The sequence below is a fragment of the Schistocerca americana genome, chromosome 1, assembly GCF_021461395.2.
Source record: "Schistocerca americana isolate TAMUIC-IGC-003095 chromosome 1, iqSchAmer2.1, whole genome shotgun sequence".
In the NCBI taxonomy this organism is placed as follows: domain Eukaryota; kingdom Metazoa; phylum Arthropoda; class Insecta; order Orthoptera; family Acrididae; genus Schistocerca; species Schistocerca americana.
Genome location: NC_060119.1, coordinates 354,048,387 through 354,067,412, shown reverse-complemented (window position 1 = coordinate 354,067,412; position 19,026 = coordinate 354,048,387). Strand labels below are relative to the sequence as shown.

The following is a 19,026-nucleotide window of genomic DNA, read 5'->3' as shown; positions in this document are numbered from 1 at the left end:
AAGGTTCCAGCTCAAGGCAGTAGGAACCACAACTTCAAGATGTTTTGTAGCTGTGAGGTGTAATTTAACCATGGTCCTATTCCACAATGCTGCCACATATACTTTGTTAGATAGTTTAAAAACAAAGATGATGTGATTTACCATACGAAAGCGCTGGCAGGTCGATAGAAACACAAACAGACACATACATACACACAAAATTCAAGCTTTCGCAACAAACTGTTGCCTCATCAGGAAAGAGAGAAGGAGAGGGAAAGACGAAAGGAAGTGGGTTTTAAGGGAGAGGGTAAGGAGTCATTCCAATCCCGGGAGCGGAAAGACTTACCTTAGGGGGAAAAAAGGACGGGTATACACTCGCGCACACACACACATATCCATCCACACATATACAGACACAAGCAGACATATTTAAAGACAAAGAGTTTGGGCAGAGATGTCAGTCGAGGCAGAAGTGCAGAGGCAAAGATGATGTTGAATGACAGGTGAGGTGTGAGTGGCGGCAACTTGAAATTAGCGGAGATTGAGGCCTGGTGGGTAACGGGAAGAGAGGATATACTGAAGAGCAAGTTCCCATCTCCGGAGTTCGGATAGGTTGTTGTTGGTGGGAAGTATCCAGATAACCCGGACGGTGTAACACTGTGCCAAGATGTGCTGGCCGTGCACCAAGGCATGTTTAGCCACAGGGTGATCCTCATTACCAACAAACACTGTCTGCCTGTGTCCATTCATGCGAATGGACAGTTTGTTGCTGGTCATTCCCACATAGAATGCATCACAGTGTAGGCAGGTCAGTTCGTAAATCACGTGGGTGCTTTCACATGTGGCTCTGCCTTTGATCGTGTACACCTTCCGGGTTACAGGACTGGAGTAGGTGGTGGTAGGAGGGTGCATAGGACAGGTTTTACACCGGGGGCGGTTACAAGGATAGGAGCCAGAGGGTAGGGAAGGTGGTTTGGGGATTTCATAGGGATGAACTAACAGGTTACGAAAGTTAGGTGGACGGCGGAAAGACACTCTTGGTGGAGTGGGGAGGATTTCATGAAGGATGGATCTCATTTCAGGGCAGGATTTGAGGAAGTCGTATCCCTGCTGGAGAGCCACATTCAGAGTCTGGTCCAGTCCCGGAAAGTATCCTGTCACAAGTGGGGCACTTTTGTGGTTCTTCTGTGGGGGATTCTGGGTTTGAGAGGATGAGGAAGTGGCTCTGGGTATTTGCTTCTGTACCAGGTCGGAAGGGTAGTTGCGGGATGCGAAAGCTGTTGTCAGGTTGTTGGTGTAATGGTTCAGGGATTCCGGACTGGAGCAGATTCGTTTACCACGAAGACCTAGGCTGTAGGGAAGGGACCGTTTGATGTGGAATGGGTGGCAGCTGTCATAATGGAGGTACTGTTGCTTGTTGGTGGGTTTGATGTGGACGGACGTGTGAAGCTGGCCATTGGACAGGTGGAGGTCAACGTCAAGGAAAGTGGCATGGGATTTGGAGTAGGACCAGGTGAATCTGATGGAACCAAAGGAGTTGAGGTTGGAGAGGAAATTCTGGAGTTCTTCTTCACTGTGAGTCCAGATCATGAAGATGTCATCAATAAATCTGTACCAAACTTTGGGTTGGCAGGCCTGGGTAACCAAGAAGGCTTCCTCTAAGCGACCCATGAATAGGTTGGCGTACGAGGGGGCCATCCTGGTACCCATGGCTGTTCCCTTTAATTGTTGGTATGTCTGGCCTTCAAAAGTGAAGAAGTTGTGGGTCAGGATGAAGCTGGCTAAGGTGATGAGGAAAGAGGTTTTAGGTAGGGTGGCAGGTGATCGGCGTGAAAGGAAATGCTCCATCGCAGCGAGGCCCTGGACGTGCGGAATATTTGTGTATAAGGAAGTGGCATCAATGGTTACAAGGATGGTTTCCGGGGGTAACACATTGGGTAAGGATTCCAGGCGTTCAAGAAAGTGGTTGGTGTCTTTGATGAAGGATGGGAGACTGCATGTAATGGGTTGAAAGTGTTGATCTACGTAGGCAGAGATACGTTCTGTGGGGCTTGGTAACCAGCTACAATGGGGCGGCCGGGATGATTGGGTTTGTGGATTTTAGGAAGAAGGTAGAAGGTAGGGGGGCGGGGTGTCGGTGGGGTCAGGAGGTTGATGGAGTCAGGCGAAAGGTTTTGCAGGGGGCCTAAGGTTCTGAGGATTCCTTGAAGCTCCGCCTGGACATCGGGAATGGGGTTACCTTGGCAAACTTTGTATGTGGTGTTGTCTGAAAGCTGACGCAGTCCCTCAGCCACATACTCCCGACGATCAAGTACCACGGTCGTGGAACCCTTGTCCGCCGGAAGAATGACGATGGATCGGTCAGCCTTCAGATCACGGATAGCCTGGGCTTCAGCAGTTGTGATGTTGGGAGTAGGATTAAGGTTTTTTTAAGAAGGATTGAGATGCAAGGCTGGAAGTCAGAAATTCCTGGAAGGTTTGGAGAGGGTGATTTTGAGGAAGAGGAGGTGGGTCCCGCTGCGACGGAGGACGGAACTGTTCCAGGCAGGATTCAATTTGGATGGTGTCTTGGGGAGTTGGATTATTAGGAGTGGGATTAGGATCATTTTTCTTCGTGGCAAAGTGATATTTCCAGCAGAGAGTACGAGTGTAGGACAGTAAATCTTTGACGAGGGCTGTTTGGTTGAATCTGGGAGTGGGGCCGAAGGTGAGGCCTTTGGATAGGACAGAGGTTTCGGATTGGGAGAGAGGTTTGGAGGAAAGGTTAACTACTGAATTAGGGTGTTGTGGTTCCAGATTGTGTTGATTGGAATTTTGAGGTTTTGGAGGGAGTGGAGCTGGAAGTGGGAGATTGAGTAGATGGGAGAGACTGGGTTTGTGTGCAATGAGAGGAGGTTGAGGTTTGCTGGAAAGGTTGTGAAGGGTGAGTGAGTTGCCTTTCCGGAGGTGGGAAACCAGGAGATTGGATAGTTTTTTGAGGTGGAGGGTGGCATGCTGTTCTAATTTACGGTTGGCGTGTAGGAGGATGCTCTGAACAGCCGGTGTGGATGTGGGAGAGGAAAGATTAAGGACTTTTATTAAGGATAGGAGTTGACGGGTGTGTTCATTGGCTGAGTTGATGTGTAGGTGAAGGATTAGGTGGGTGAGGGCAATGAATTGTTCAGTTTGGAACTGGTATAGGGACTGATGGAAAGAAGGGTTGCAGCCAGAGATGGGAACTTTAAGTGTGAGGCCTTTGGGGGTAATGCCAAATGTCAGACAAGCCTGAGAAAATAGAATATGGGAGCGTAATCTGGCTAGGGCGAAGGCATGTTTGCGGAGGGAATGTAAATAAAACTTAATGGGGTCGTCGTGGGGGTGTTGTGAGGGTGACATGGTATGGTTCCATCAGATTCACCTGGTCCTACTCCAAATCCCATGCCACTTTCCTTGACGTTGACCTTCACCTGTCCAATGGCCAGCTTCACACGTCCGTCCACATCAAACCCACCAACAAGCAACAGTACCTCCATTATGACAGCTGCCACCCATTCCACATCAAACGGTCCGTTCCCTACAGCCTAGGTCTTCGTGGCAAACAAATCTGCTCCTGTCCGGAATCCCTGAACCATTACACCAACAACCTGACAACAGCTTTCGCATCCCGCAACTACCCTTCCGACCTGGTACAGAAGCAAATAACCAGAGCCACTTCCTCATCCCCTCAAACCCAGAATCCCCCACAGAAGAACCACAAAAGTGCCCCACTTGTGACAGGATACTTTCCGGGACTGGACCAGATTCTGAATGTGGCTCTCCAGCAGGGATACGACTTCCTCAAATCCTGCCCTGAAATGAGATCCATCCTTCATGAAATCCTCCCCACTCCACCAAGAGTGTCTTTCCGCCGTCCACCTAACTTTCGTAACCTGTTAGTTCATCCCTATGAAATCCCCAAACCACCTTCCCTACCCTCTGGCTCCTATCCTTGTAACCGCCCCCGGTGTAAAACCTGTCCCATGCACCCTCCTACCACCACCTACTCCAGTCCTGTAACCCGGAAGGTGTACACGATCAAAGGCAGAGCCACATGTGAAAGCACCCACGTGATTTACGAACTGACCTGCCTACACTGTGATGCATTCTATGTGGGAATGACCAGCAACAAACTGTCCATTCGCATGAATGGACACAGGCAGACAGTGTTTGTTGGTAATGAGGATCACCCTGTGGCTAAACAAGCCTTGGTGCACGGCCAGCACATCTTGGCACAGTGTTACACCGTCCGGTTTATCTGGATACTTCCCACCAACACCAACCTATCCGAACTCCAGAGATGGGAACTTGCTCTTCAATATATCCTCTCTTCCCGTTACCCACCAGGCCTCAATCTCTGCTAATTTCAAGTTGCCGCCACTCACACCTCACCTGTCATTCAACATCATCTTTGCCTCTGCACTTCCGCCTCGACTGACATCTCTGCCCAAACTCTTTGCCTCTGTATATGTCTGCTTGTGTCTGTATATGTGTGGATGGATATGTGTGTGTGTGTGTGTGCGCGCGCGAGTGTATACCCGTCCTTTTTTCCCCCTAAGGTAAGTCTTTCCGCTCCCGGGATTGGAATGACTCCTTACCCTCTCCCTTAAAACCCACTTCCTTTCGTCTTTCCCTCTCCCTCCCTCTTTCCTGATGAGGCAACAGTTTGTTGCGATAGCTTGAATTTTGTGTGTATGTATGTGTCTGTTTGTGTTTCTATCGACCTGCCAGCGCTTTCGTATGGTAAGTCACATCATCTTTGTTTTTAAATATATTTTTCCCGCGTGGAATGTTTCCCTCTATTATATTATTAGATAGTTTGTCATAAAACTGGACCTTTGACATATTATTAGGGAAAGTAAATAAGTGGAATGCCATTTTCTGCTGCTCCACATGTTTACAGGGCTGACTCACCAATGACATGGCTTGTTTTTATTGTCATTCTTGTGCGTTAGCTGTTTTGGTTCACTGAATAGTTCTATTCATAGTGATTTCAAAGCATTTCATTAGAGTGCCCTGCTCTCTGGCACAAAAGGTTTAACTGAGGGAACTTCTGCTTTCTGTATTCTGGAGGGACTAAAGCTGTGCAGTCTATTCAGAGAATGCTGCTGCAGTATGGTGATAGCTGCCTTGGTCAATAAAAATTTATGGGTGGATAAATTACTTAATAAGTGGACAAGTATCTGTCTACAAAGAAGAGCACTCAAGTAAGCTACTCACTATTGGAAACAGAGAGGTGAGCAAAACAATTGGTGATTATTGTAATCCTACAATTGATGATATTGCGCATTAGTTGAACACTAGCCACAGTTTAGAATCTGCAATTGTCCATGAAATTCTGCCACACACCACAAGATGACTTGCAGAATAAAGATGTAGAATCTTTACACTATTGGAAAAACGGGCTCATTGGGTACCATGTCAAGTGACACACACATACAAAAAGATTAATCACTGCATTGGTGAGATAGAAGGCTGTGTAGTGCTGGAGTGGGAGCAAGGAATGGGGCAGGTAGCCAACACAGCCACTAGTTTCTTTTTTCCTCCTCCTCTATTTCTTTCCTTATTATGAGCAGTGGAACCGACTTCAATGGGTACTACCACTGACCAAATATACATACGCACATATATGGTGACTTGCGCGGTAGAGATGTACATATATTTGGCAAGTACAGAAATGTGTAGCATCTGTCTCCTTTTTTGTGTCGTACCATGTACTTAACATTTTCTGATGGACTGCAAGGACGTTCATTGACACTGAAGGGATCAATTTGATTAAACTTATCAAAGTGAACAGGCACGTTTCAGGGTCAGTAGAAAAGGCAAGAAGGTTATAACTGTGCAAATATAATTAGTTCTAATTAATCCGCAGGGGAAGTCTTATGGTGCACAGGTTTTTCACCTCTCTCTCTCTCTCTCTCTCTCTCTCTCTCTCTCTCTCTCTCTTTTTTTTTTTTTTTTTTTTTGGGGGGGGGGGGGGGGGCAATTATAGCATTCTTTAGCTAGTGCCATAGTGTAATAGAAATATCAAAACAATCTACTTAAGGAAGTGCTATGAAAAAGAAATGCATGTCACATAAAGGCTTGTTTTTAAAGTCTGAAGAACACATTTTCAAAAACAACTGAAGGAACATGCTAACTACTTCAACAACGATGACAGTAAAACTGCTCCCAAGCACCACTTGTAAATAGAATAAGAAGGTAGTAATGTGATATTTGTACATTATGAACTGGTTGATGTGGTTCAAATGGTGGTTTATGGAGTGTGGAATGATGTCACATTGAGGACAAATTTTAAGGTATCATAACTGTGAGTGAAGCCAAGTACAATTTTCGAAATGCAAGCAGTGACCTCTATAAAAACATTTTATACAGGAGACACTCTTTCATCTTAGTGACAGTAGCGATAACAACTAACCAAAAAATAGATTCATGGCATAAATTCACGTCCGTAAGCTAAGATACACTCGGAATCAATTAAAAATGGCTGAATGTAACAACTTTGTGCATATTAAAGTGTTTTGAACACGAAACAACAGGCATACGTGGTACACCAATACACGACAACTTAGTGTGTTCCCTTAAGTTGATGCTTGCAGAGATGTCGGATATAGTGGTTCCACTTGACTGTTGTGAGCATTTGGCACCACTTGTTTGAGTCCTATGGAAGCAGATGATTTGAGGCAGACCAGTAATATAAAGTTGGCTGCAGCTTCAGTTTATGTCCGACATGAAGATTCCAAATGGCAGAAACATTTGATGGCAGTATGGGAAAGGATAACTATAGACTGATTAAAATTACTTGATAGTTTACATCTGTCACATGCTGCTACAGTTTTGCTTGGTTATAGATGACACATAAACATGGCAGGTCACTTCACAAATGCTGCTAATGTGTAAGAAGGAGCAATGTTGGAAGTGACCACCACAAGGTACAATGGAAACAGAAATGCCAACAGCCGGTTTTAAGTGATTAATGACTTAACCACAAACTCGTGAAGTGTAATGTATTCGAGAAAATGGTGAGCACCAACCTGCAGGAGAACAAGAATCACAATTGCTTTGTCCACAGCACTTAAAGCTAACATCTACGACCAAACTCAAAACAGAAAACTTCCAGTTTTAGTTGTAAAAGCAAACTGAAATTTATCACTGCCAATAGTTACTTGGCACACAATGGTTACCCAGGCTGCTGCATTATCAACCAATGAGCAGTCCTGCTTGGCACATGGTTGCAGATTATACTTGACACAAGCAGGTTCCAAATGGAAAAATAATGATAGGAAGAAAAATAAGGGTGAATAAAACAGTCAATACAATGATCACAATGATGCGGAAAAATGTCAGAAATATGACCTTCCACAAATCTGGTTGATACACTAACCGCTTTCCTATGCCAGCGCACTGCAGAAAATTGCGGTATTTACGACTCTGGAGACCCAGTTGCAACAATTCATTGCACCTTTCCGAAAATTTGGCTTCATACTATGTCATGCAAAACTTATCTAGTGTCAGCTGATCTCTGGGATTAGAATAACTGTATACGTCATGCTGAATCGCATCCTGTGCGAAAGGATTCAGTAGTTTGTGTGTGTGTGTGTGTGTGTGTGTGTGTGTGTGTGTGTGTGTGTGTGTGTGTTTTGGTGTGGCTGTCATGTGTGATAAAGTATGAAGTAACAAAGCCCAACCCAGGATTTGGAATCGAAACACATCAAGAAAGTGAAAGTGAACTGACATATTGATAGTGGCAGTTTGGCAATGGCAAACAATTTAGTCATGACATAAGCATTATGATTGGACAAAACCAGCTACAATGAGAACTGTCAACTATCAATTAATTTTCATCATCATTTCATCCTCATCATCGGCGCACAAGTTGCCCAATGTGGTGTCGACTAAAATAAGATTTCCACTTGGTGGCCGAACTTCCCCAGATGGGGCCTCCTGGCCAATGATGCCATTCGCTCATTTTCATTTTTTTTTTTTTTTTTTTTTTTTTTTTTTTTTTTTTTTTTTTTTTTTTTTTTTTTTTTTGTGTTTAATTGGACTGTACTTGCCACAATCCTATATCAAATTTTATTGACTTATCCAAAGTGCCAAAAGACACACAACACACACAGGAAAAATGACCACTTTACAAATATGACATTTCACATAGTTCATCAAGAATGACATTGAATATTGTAACATAATGGGTGTGGCATTCATAGAGCTCTACACTACCTATAATACTGTACCCTCACACTCCTGACGCACAATACCTATCTATATTGCAACAAAAGACTACAATTTGACTGTGGCTACTGGAGGTCAGCTTGAGAAAACCATGTGGTATTTGTGAATTCGCGTGAAGACAGAAAAATAACCTAGATCAGGGCACTGTACTGAGCCAAAAGTTTTTAATATTTATACCAAATAACAACCACTACTGAATGACACCACAAACTTAATATACATTAATAACCAAGCTTTGGGTATCCAAAGTGGTGTGGTTCATAAGGCTGAAGCGATACTCACTATAACACTGACAGGCTTGAAGAATAGTATATCTGGAACCAACTTGAGCCTAACCCACACTTCAGTTTGCACACTGCGTCTACACCAAGCAAGTGTCAAGAGCACTCCAGGTTACGTGAAGGCAAACACTGTTGGACCACTGACCTCATGTCAGATATTTGGGTATTACCCTAGACAGGCGCCTGACATACAAACAGCACTACATCAACACAGAAATGAAAATCAGCGGAAACTGGTAGCTTCACTCTGGGGTGCTAAACCATGCACCCATTAAGCAAGCTATGTCACATTCAACGAATCCTGCTGCCCTGTACAGTCTGTCTGAAAACTTCTCCGAGAGATAAGATCTACCATATGGCTGGGATAACTGCATTTACAATTTGATAGAGGACAACTACCTACAAACAAAATCCACTATCTGGTATCTGACACATGGGTTACGCATAGTTACAATTTCACATCATCAAATCAAGAACTAGTTTCCTCAGAGCAATGTAGGACTATGAACACCAAAGTCAGCCTAAAGAGGATATGCGGTTGCCTTTTAAGGATGAAAATTGGATTGAACCATTAGAAGAATTAGCCCTTGGCCATCATGAAAATTGGGAAGTCTCAGAGTCCATTAAAAGGCTTTGGAATAGGAATAACAAGATGCAAAGCAAATCTTGTGAAATGGTGATGTACAATATTATCTACCACATGCAATTTTAGGGAGGTCCAGGCAAGCCAACACACATTCCTGTCCTTATTGCCTCACCAAGTGCAGCCTAGATGACCTCATGTCAGAACTCATAAAGCAATTGATGTTCCACACTTTGGGGCAAAACTAGTTCAAGTTACACTCTGTGTTTTGTAATTTGTAATATGTAATTTCTGTTATAAATTTTTTGTCTGATACACTATTCTTCGTTTTCGTTCTCTGAATTTGTAATCCGATTCTACTGACACAAATAAAAAAATTAGATTTACTGTTACAATTTCACATCATCATTTGTCATTTGATTTTCATTTAAAAGATAAAAAAGAAAGACTGGTTACAGAAAGCCACAAAGAAACTGCCTGACAAGTTAGAGAGGGAGTGGAGGGGGGGGGGGGGGGGGGGAATCAAATGTGTGTGAAATCTTATGGGACTTAACTGCTAAGGTCATCAGTCCCTAAGCTTACACACTACTTAACCTAAATTATCCTAATGACAAACACACACACACACCCATGCCCGAGGGAGAACTTGAACCTCCGCCGGGACCAGCCACACAGTCCATGACTGCAGCGCCTTAGACCGCTCGGCTAATCCCACACGGCAACACAAGTTAGAAGTGATATTATTAATGAATACTAATTTTTTACTAAATAATTTGTATACTGAAACAAAACAAGTGTTGTCAACACATTTTAATATTTCGTACAGACGAGAGCTTCAGTCATACCTGTTCATACTCTTCATTGATTATCTTGGGCTCTTCATGTCGCTGGAACCACATCATGTACTTTGTATGGAACCTCCAGCTCTGTTTTTTAAGGGCCTTCGCTGCTAGGTACTGTGCCTTTGTTCCCTCCATATAATAAAAAATAAAGAAGAGCGTTTCCGTCGACAGCCGCTGGAAGAATTCCACAGTGTCCGAATGTGGCAACGGAGTCTGCAGTAATCAAAAACAGTATTGTTAGTAGTTGTTTTTGCATACAGTATATTGAAAAGTGCATCTACTTGCCCTTGGCCTAACACAGAATAGGTTATGAAACTGGTCTTTAAATAAATTACTCAAAAGAGTGCTCAACCAGTTATTATTCAAGACAGAATAAAATGATGACAATGAGGTAAATATTAATGAAACAGTGGGTGCATGAAACTGTGAATTTCAATGTTGAAATTTTTACAGAGTTTATCAACAAAATAACACCTTAATTTAACATTTTTGCAATGATACATACAAATTTTAAAGAATTACTTGCTATACACATACAAATTAATGAACAGCAGTTTAATCTTACATTAATCCACAAGATTATGAAGGCAATATATGTTTTTTCTTTCTTTGACAGGCAGAACAAACCAAGCTAAATGGCTAATAAGGGCACACTGGCTCTCAAGATACAGTGAAATCTGGGCTGATGGGCAACAACCCATTCCTGACACTGTATCTTCAAATATGCTCTACAAGTACACTATAATTAAATGTTTTTGGTAAAATGATAGGAGTTTTTTTACATAGGAAAAAAGAAATTACATTCTGCTAAAGTTAATATTGTATAAATAACCAATGTACCAATCACACAAACTGTGAGAGGTTTCACGATCAAAACTTAAAGTTGAAACTTAAACAGTCAGTTGCATGCAAGGAACTACGCAAAATGAGTTCTTACTGCATAAGAGGCTGGGATTGTTGGCAATAGGCTGTCAATTTTATTCAACTTTGAACAATTGTGAGTTAAATTTATATAATCTATTGCTTGTGGAACACCATTTCTTCTTTTTAAAGCAAGTGAAAAAACTATGTAGCAGAAAAATCTTCCACAGTATACATATTTTGTGATTTGAATAATCTGTATGTTTTTCCAGTTTTTCTTATTACTGTCATCAGTTTTACACTGATTGAGACCTCGATACCACTTTTGTTGCCATCACCACAAGATCATTGTCACTACGTTGAAAATATTCAGGTAAACATGACTAAAAATGATATTTTATAGAACTGAACTGAAGTGTAACCTGTTTGGAGAAGATTATGCACACTACTGTTCCTCACATTATTATCTACCAAGTGAGAAGACCGCAACACACACCAAATTTCAAGTGTAATTTATGAAAGTGGCTTTTCTGCACTGTAATTGCAGTCATGGTAGCATTTATAACTCCCAAGAGTGTCCTTTGCAAGCACTTAACGAAAACAAAATAATTATCTCATTCTTGTGTATGCGCCCTTTAGTAAATACTATGCCTATTGTAATTGGAAAATGATACAAGCATCTTCTTGTGAAGAAAGCAGTACTATAATGCGCATAATGCTGAATGTGTTGGAGGGGCACATCATGCCTCCCCAATTACCCCACACATATTCAAGGGGGGGCCCTATTAATGTTACTGCTGCCATTGGATTTGGATGTATGAAAGATTTTCCCATGTACAATACTCACTACTTAGATTACATTTCCAAAACACTCTGCAGTATGAATCACAGTTTTTATTAAAATTAATGCGATACATTCAGATTTCTGTCACTTCTGAAATAGTTGAGCCTAGTAGGTCAATGGGTGCTCTTGTAAATTTTATGTTATTTAACGTTTCACTTATTTTCTTTTGTTGTTAGTAATCTGACACACAGTAATATTAAACAAAGCTGTCAGATCAAGGTTTTACGTTGAAGATATCCAAATTAATCTGTGCACATGCGTTTTTTACTTCCTTCCAGTAATTACATTGCCTTCCAAATCTATTTTCCCCCTGTATTCCTTGTTAGTCCAATACTACATGTATCAGTCTCCAATGTGAACACAGTTGTCTAACATATCAGACTGACACCTAAATTCTTATATCTGGAAATGTATGCTTACAGATGATAACGAAAACCGCAAGAGTGGGATGTGTCACGTGTGTACTGATTGACAAATAGTGTTGTAGTGGGATCTTAATTATGAACGCAATGTCACTTCACCTTTTTCAAATGCATTTCAAGCAAAATAAGTCACTTGGTCTGAAACTTTGAGAGCTATCTGCTACTTCTTTACTGCCAAACAACTGTGGTAAACATGCTCACAATCTTCGTTAACATGACTGAATTACTTCATTATTCTCACCTTTCAATTCATAGACCCCTCTTTCTCTTTTTTTTCCTTTCATTTATTATTTACGACTCTCTTTCTTAACTTTTTACAAGGTGCGTTTGGAACGCAATGCAGTTTTTCCCAAGCATTCCTATTCGTACCAGTTTCACATCACTTGAGGTATATGGAGCAGACACTAACTTTACATCCCTGCCTACATCAGTTTGATACAAGCTCCAGAAGTATCTGCACCGCTGTTGCTGTGAACTTTTCGATAGTGCACATAGTATGATGCACAATGCAGTCAACACTCTGACACGGAACATGATTAATTTTTGTGCCATACTCATAAAATGTTATGTTGACAAGTAGTTGAAGAGTCAGCAAGCCTAAGGGGACTCTGCTTTGTCATATTCTCAAGTTTCAAGATGGCTGACATCATTTAAGGAGGACTGGGAAAAGATGGACAATGAATTCCATTCAGGATGGCCATAAACCAGTAAAAGTTATGAAAATGTGTGTCATATTTGCGATCTTGCGAACACTGACAATGGAATATATATGCAGGTGCTAACAGTGTGTCTCCATGTTCCAAAAACAACTGTATACAACACCATTAGTGACAATTTGACAATGTGGAAAGTGCAAGCTGAGCTGGTTCTAAAACTGATGACTGCCAACCACAAGAACAGAGTCGTGATCATGAGAGAACTTTCAGATGCTCGCAAACCAAACCTCACTTTTTTTGGATAATATCACTACCAGTGACACAACACACGCAATACAGGTGTATGGTTACAAACCTAAGAAGGAACTCTAATGTTCTGACAAGAACATTTTGGAGTTCCATTGTCCATCAGACAGCTAGAATGAGAAAGTTTAAAATGAAAACCACACTAACTGACCTATTCAACACCAAGAGTGTGGTTTACATGATTTTGTACATTGCATGGACAAAGAAGGAAATGGTTGATATCTGCCAGTCACACCTCAACAACAATCCTAGCCACATATCTCTGCTTTCAGGAGTTTCTGGCGAAACCCAAGTTAGCAACCTTCTCCGCCCCCTACAGTCATCATGTGGCTCCTGCAGCTTTTTTTTCTGCTTCTACAAGTCAAGCCTGAAAGGTGTCCATTTAGTGACCACGAAATACAGTCAGTACAGCACACCAGCTACAAAATTTATTTCTGTCAACAGTGTCCAGGATGCATACACTGCATGGCCGAGTTGTTGGAAAATTGTATAGACGTCTCAGCTGTCTTTCGTTCTTTACCTCAAACAAATTTCTTTATGATTATCAAGCCAAATTCAAAATAACTAAAAAGACTCAACAAACTGGCCATGCTATAAACAGTTCTCAAATTGTTGTTGTCTCTCTCTCTCTCTCTTTCTTTTTCCTTCTTAATGAAAAAGACAAATAAACAAACTTCATAATTAAATAATGAACAACTTTCTTGTACAACATTTACAATTATCAGGTGGTACTTTAACAGTCCCATCTGTGATACACTACCCTAATAAACATGTATCAGTTTGTAACATTCAAGTTTGGATACCTTCTTTCAATACTTTCACCAACAGATATATTAATGTTAATGAATGAAGATGTGTCTCATTTAGGTGACATCAAATAGCTTAACAAGTTTATCAATATGTCTAACTGCAGTTCTCATACCTGGTTGTAATACGCAGGTGTTGGGCATGGATTTCTTGGCAAATATGGCCTTAACCGCTCTGAATCTGATGGATGAGGCATATGGTAATATGCAGCTTCCATCATCTGGAACTGGCACTGGTGTTCTTTCTGCAAAGGTACTGGACCAAGAGGAGCGACACCCAGCAATGGTGGTATGTGGGCCTCAGATGTTTCCGAAACTTGCGATTTACTATCAAACAATCCCCTGCTAGGTTCAGATGGTGGAATTTCCAGACCTGCTCGATCAATCACCTGCTGCGCAATTGACTTTAGGGATGACATACCTTCAGGAACCTAGAATACATTAAAACAGTATAATAATGAATACATACATATTTGATCACACACAACACAACAGTGATGGAAAAATTTATTAAATTCACGAAAAAGACTGAATGGATAGAGCCTTAGCTTGTTGGTTTCAATCCAACTGCATAATGATTTCGCTATAATGGATGTTCAAAACACAAGGATACACATTTTCTTCGTGTCACATGGCAAATGTTCATCTTTCAACAGAAGCAAGTTTGGTCAATGGTGCTACCTCTTTCGTCAACTGTTGCTTGGTTTATTTTACAAACCAAAATGGTCTCAATGATTTTATTTAGTTATATTATGGTAAAAAACTTTCAACACCCAAGATTGCATAAATTAGTCTTTATTTTCGACAACCGGTTTTGAGAGACATAACAGTCATCTTCTAGTCTTCAAAAAAATTTATGTTACCATCATTCTGTATGTCGAAACCGGTTGTCAAAGATAAGGCTGAATATATGTTATCTCTGCTATGGAAAGTTTTTTATCAAGTAAAACAGATTGCTGCTCCAAATTTCTCAACAGGAGAAAATTCAGTGTATTATTATGCCATACATAAATTATAGTTTAGCAGCTGAATGAAATATTTTGAGTGTAATACATACAATAAGTGAAAAGACCACCACTCATTGCATATACGAAAGGAAGAGAAATTCCTGTTTGGTATATATGAGTCACAGTCAACTTCCTAGACTGAACTTCTCTTGGCAGCAGTATAAACTTCAATCTAAACTACATAGTTAAGTAAGTGAAGCACAGTGAAATAAGGAATGTATCTCCTCTCCTCTCCTCTTTTTCAAATGACATCATTGCCCTTATCTGACTAGCCAAAATTATCAAAAATAATATACACACAGGCATATTCATTTTTAGGATATATGAATAGACTAAATATTTAACACAAAACAGGAGAGTTCAGTGCTGACTTAAATAATTAAAATATAATATTGTGTTGGTACAGAGGGGCGGGGGCTAGGATCCAAATGGTCTCAGTTGTGCAATAGCCACTGTCGCCAAGCACACTAGAGGCTTCCACTGCCACAGGGTGATCAACTTTGCTTTTCGCCATAGTTTGGCTGTGGCCATTGATTTGGGTCAACAGTTCTGATTTCGCATGTACCTGCCTCTGATGGGGGAGGACTGGTCTCTGAACTATACAGATGAGACTGTCTTTACAACATAATCTTCAATTCCACAAACCTACTGGCTTCATCCTCCGTTAACCATTGTTAAACCACCACCTCCATCTACCCCTGTCACATTGACCCCCCCCCCCCCTTCCACTCTATTTTGATCCTACTATCCATTAACTTACTGTCACATTGTGCTCTCTGTGTTCTACCTCTTCCTATGTTCTATCTTGCACTACTATACTTTCAGTCCATTTTTCTACTACATTGCATGTTACACACAGCTTCCTCAGCCTGCACCCTAACAATCTTACTGGGGTTACATCCCTATCATATTCCCTTGCTGGTTCTCTGTAGCTGTCACTGTCCATTTCCTTCCTCTTCCCTTGTTCCTCTCAATTACTGCTCCCAAAACAACCCCTCACCTTAAGCAGTCTACAGGACTGGAGTAATGTGGGAAGGGGGAGGGGGGGGGGGAGAGGGAGAGGGAGGGAGGGAGGAGAGAGAGAGAGAGAGAGAGAGAGAGAGAGAGAGAGACAATCTGTTTGTAAACTTGAATTTTAGTGCAGTGTATCCTGTACAATAACATCCAGTATCCAGTTTCGAGTCATAGTCGACATACAGTTTAAATCTGGCAGGAAGTATCAACATGGAGAATAACATTTTTATTGTGTACCAGAAAGTTACGAGCAACTGAAGAACAATAATGCAAAGCACGCAGGTCACACCCAACAAACATTAACTATGTAGGTATCCCCGTTTTAATTGCAGACTAATATACTATGCTATGTTCCTAAAACAAATTACTGTTTATATTAATTAGAACACAAACAGAAGAAACATTAAATTTAGGCATAGGGGACAGCCGTAACATTTGAATTATCACCACCAAAAGATAAAATTATGTGAACTGTATTTTGTTTGTTTTCTGGTGCATGTCTGCAGTCCTGGCACACACTGAAAACCCCATGCCGCACTAACGCACAGCATGCCACTAGAGGGAAAGCCCACTGATACAATGGAGTGGAGTGTGCCATTTTGTTTTGGCTCCTCTGGTGGCATGCTACAGAGAAACGGTGTAAGGATTTCAATGCGTACCATGATTGAAGACGTTTACCTGGTTACCAGGGAGAAAAATCTTTGTGACTACACCTCAAACATTGTGACTATAAATGCTGCCTGTAATGATTTTCAAATAACCACATACATACATGAAAAAGGAAGAAAGAGAGAGAAAGAGAAAAAGAGAGAAAAAGAGAGAGAGAGAGAGAGAGAGAGAGAGAGAGAGAGAGAGAGAGAGAGAGTTCCTGTCTCCTACTGAGACACTGGATTGATTTAGCCATGTTTGGTGTACATACTACTTACTATCTTGGAATTAATAAAATCCAGTTAGCTCCCATAAGGCTGAAACACACCAACTGGTTCCCCCAACATCTAGGATTTCCCCCCACAACAAGCATTTTATGTGAGTAGTGTCAGATTGCGTTCCAGGGGGTATATATGTGTTTGGACATAGATGAGCAGACAGGGGACAAGAAGGGAGGATGAGGCGGACAGAGAGACAGGGGGAGAGGGACATGGTCAGAGAGATTGAGTGAGAAGTGGGGGTAGGGGTAGCAGGCAGGTAGAAGGTGGAGAGGTGTAGTGAGTAGGTGGAAAAGGAAAAGGGTGGAGGAAATGGGCTAGGGGGAGGGAAAGGCGAGGCAGCAGAGAGGGGGAAGAGGAAGGGTAAGATGGGCAGGGGCAGGGGGTGAGGGCCAGGTCGGTGGGATGAGGGCCAGGCCAGCAGGGGGAGGGCCAGGCCAGCAGGGGGACGACCAGACCGGAAGGGGGAGTGGGGCAGTCTGGAAGAGTGGGGGGCCCCAGTCAGGCTGCAAGAGTCAGGGGGGGGGGGGGCAGCTAAATGAACATGGGCAGAGGGGACAGGGGAAGAGCCAGAAGGGCAATCAGACAGCTGGAAGGGGGGGGGGGGGAGAAGGCAGGGAGGAGGAGCCAGCTCAGTGGGGGGTGGGGTTGGCTGGGTGGGTGGGGGTCAGGGTCAGCTGGGTAGGGGGAGAAGTTAATTGGGTGTAGGGGTTGGGCCAGCTGGGTGGCAGGTTGGGCGGGTGAGGCTCTGGATGGAGGGGGAGGGACTAGGTGGAAGGAGAGAGACAGGGTGGATGGGGAGACAGGGGAAGGGGGAGGATTAAGTGACCATGGGGAGGAGATGGGCAGAGAGGGGTGGCAGGGGGTGATGGGGAGGGAGTGGTGGCAGGAGGAGTCTGGCAATGTGGGGTGGGAGGAAGAGACGGACGGAGAGTGATGTAGGAGGAGGAGATGGACGGAGAGAGAGGTGGGAGGAGATGGAGAAAGATAGGAAGGAGATGGAGAAAGATAGGAAGGAGGAGAAAACAGAGAGGGTGGCAAATGTGTGCTATGTATGTGCTGTTTGCATCAGCAGGTGACAGCCCATGTGTATAAGGCGAGCGCGCGCACACACACACACACCACACACACACACACACACACACACACACAAAATGTACATACGTACGTGTGTGTGTGTGTGTGTGTGTGTGTGTGTGTGTGTGTGTGTGTGTGTGTGTGTGTGTGGTCGCATAAATGTCTAAACTGATTTCAACCTAATTTTGTACACTTATTACTCATTATACTGAAAGAAGAACTAAGGGGGTAACTACCACCTAGTTCCCATGGGGTGGAGCTGAGGTTAAAAATAGTTGGTAATGTCCGACATGTACAGTGCCCTGTATGACTGGCATGTTGTGCAGGCAGTATCAGAATGTGTTGCAGGGGAATACTTGCAGTTAGGAATGGATGAACAGAAAGAGGCGGGAGGAGGAGATGGGTAGTGAGGGCGGAGGACGAGATGGAAAGAAAATGGGGGCATAAGAGATGGACACAGAGAGGGGACAGGATAAGACAGAGAGAGAGAGAGAGAGAGAGAGAGAGAGAGAGAGAGAGAGAGAGGGGGGGGGGGAGCGTGATAAAAGGCTGGTGGAAGATGGAGGGGTAGGAGCAGGAGTTGGACATAGGGTTGGAGAGAATGGACAGAGACATGGGGGAGAAGCAGATGGAAAGGAAAGAAAGGAAGGAAGATTGGGTTTAATGTCCCATTGATATCAAGGTCATTAGAGATGGAGCACAAGCTCACACTGTGTTCAGGATGCGGAAGGAAACTGAAATTGGCTGTGCCCTTTCAAAGAAACCATCCCAGTATTTGCCTGGAGCGATTTAGGGAAATCATGGTGCAGATAGAAAGGGATGGTGCACATGAGGAGAAGGCGGAAAGAAAGAAAAGAGAGAGAGCGATATGGAGTGGGGGGGGGGGGGGGGGGGGGAGGAGACGTTTGCAATATATGTGCTGTCTGTAGGTGAAGCTGTGGGTAAAAGGCCAGCAATAAATAATCTGCAATGTGTGACATCATGTATAAACAGTAGTTGGAATTTCAATGCCAATGGTCTTATAAGCAAGTAATTAATCTTCCTACATTAAGATACCATTGAGATATTTGGTATAGCACAGTCATATCTTATGAGAGTGTAGTAACACTGTTACTGTTTACAGCTTATAATCATGGTCTACAGGGTAACACTAGAGACTCTTTGAGGCTATT

At 42.7% G+C, this 19,026-nt stretch overlaps 1 protein-coding gene across 1 annotated transcript in view; it reads right to left on the bottom strand.

Moving 5' to 3' along the window:
* Positions 1-19,026, bottom strand: part of LOC124599768 (CCR4-NOT transcription complex subunit 3) — a 101,214-nt gene that overhangs the window by 10,500 nt on the left and 71,688 nt on the right. Inside the window, exons 10-11 of the mRNA XM_047136106.1 lie at positions 13,947-14,261; positions 9,939-10,148 (exon numbers count right to left, since the gene is read on the bottom strand). Coding sequence (XP_046992062.1) covers positions 9,939-10,148; positions 13,947-14,261 — 525 coding nt within the window. The remainder of the gene's footprint in view (positions 1-9,938; positions 10,149-13,946; positions 14,262-19,026) is intronic.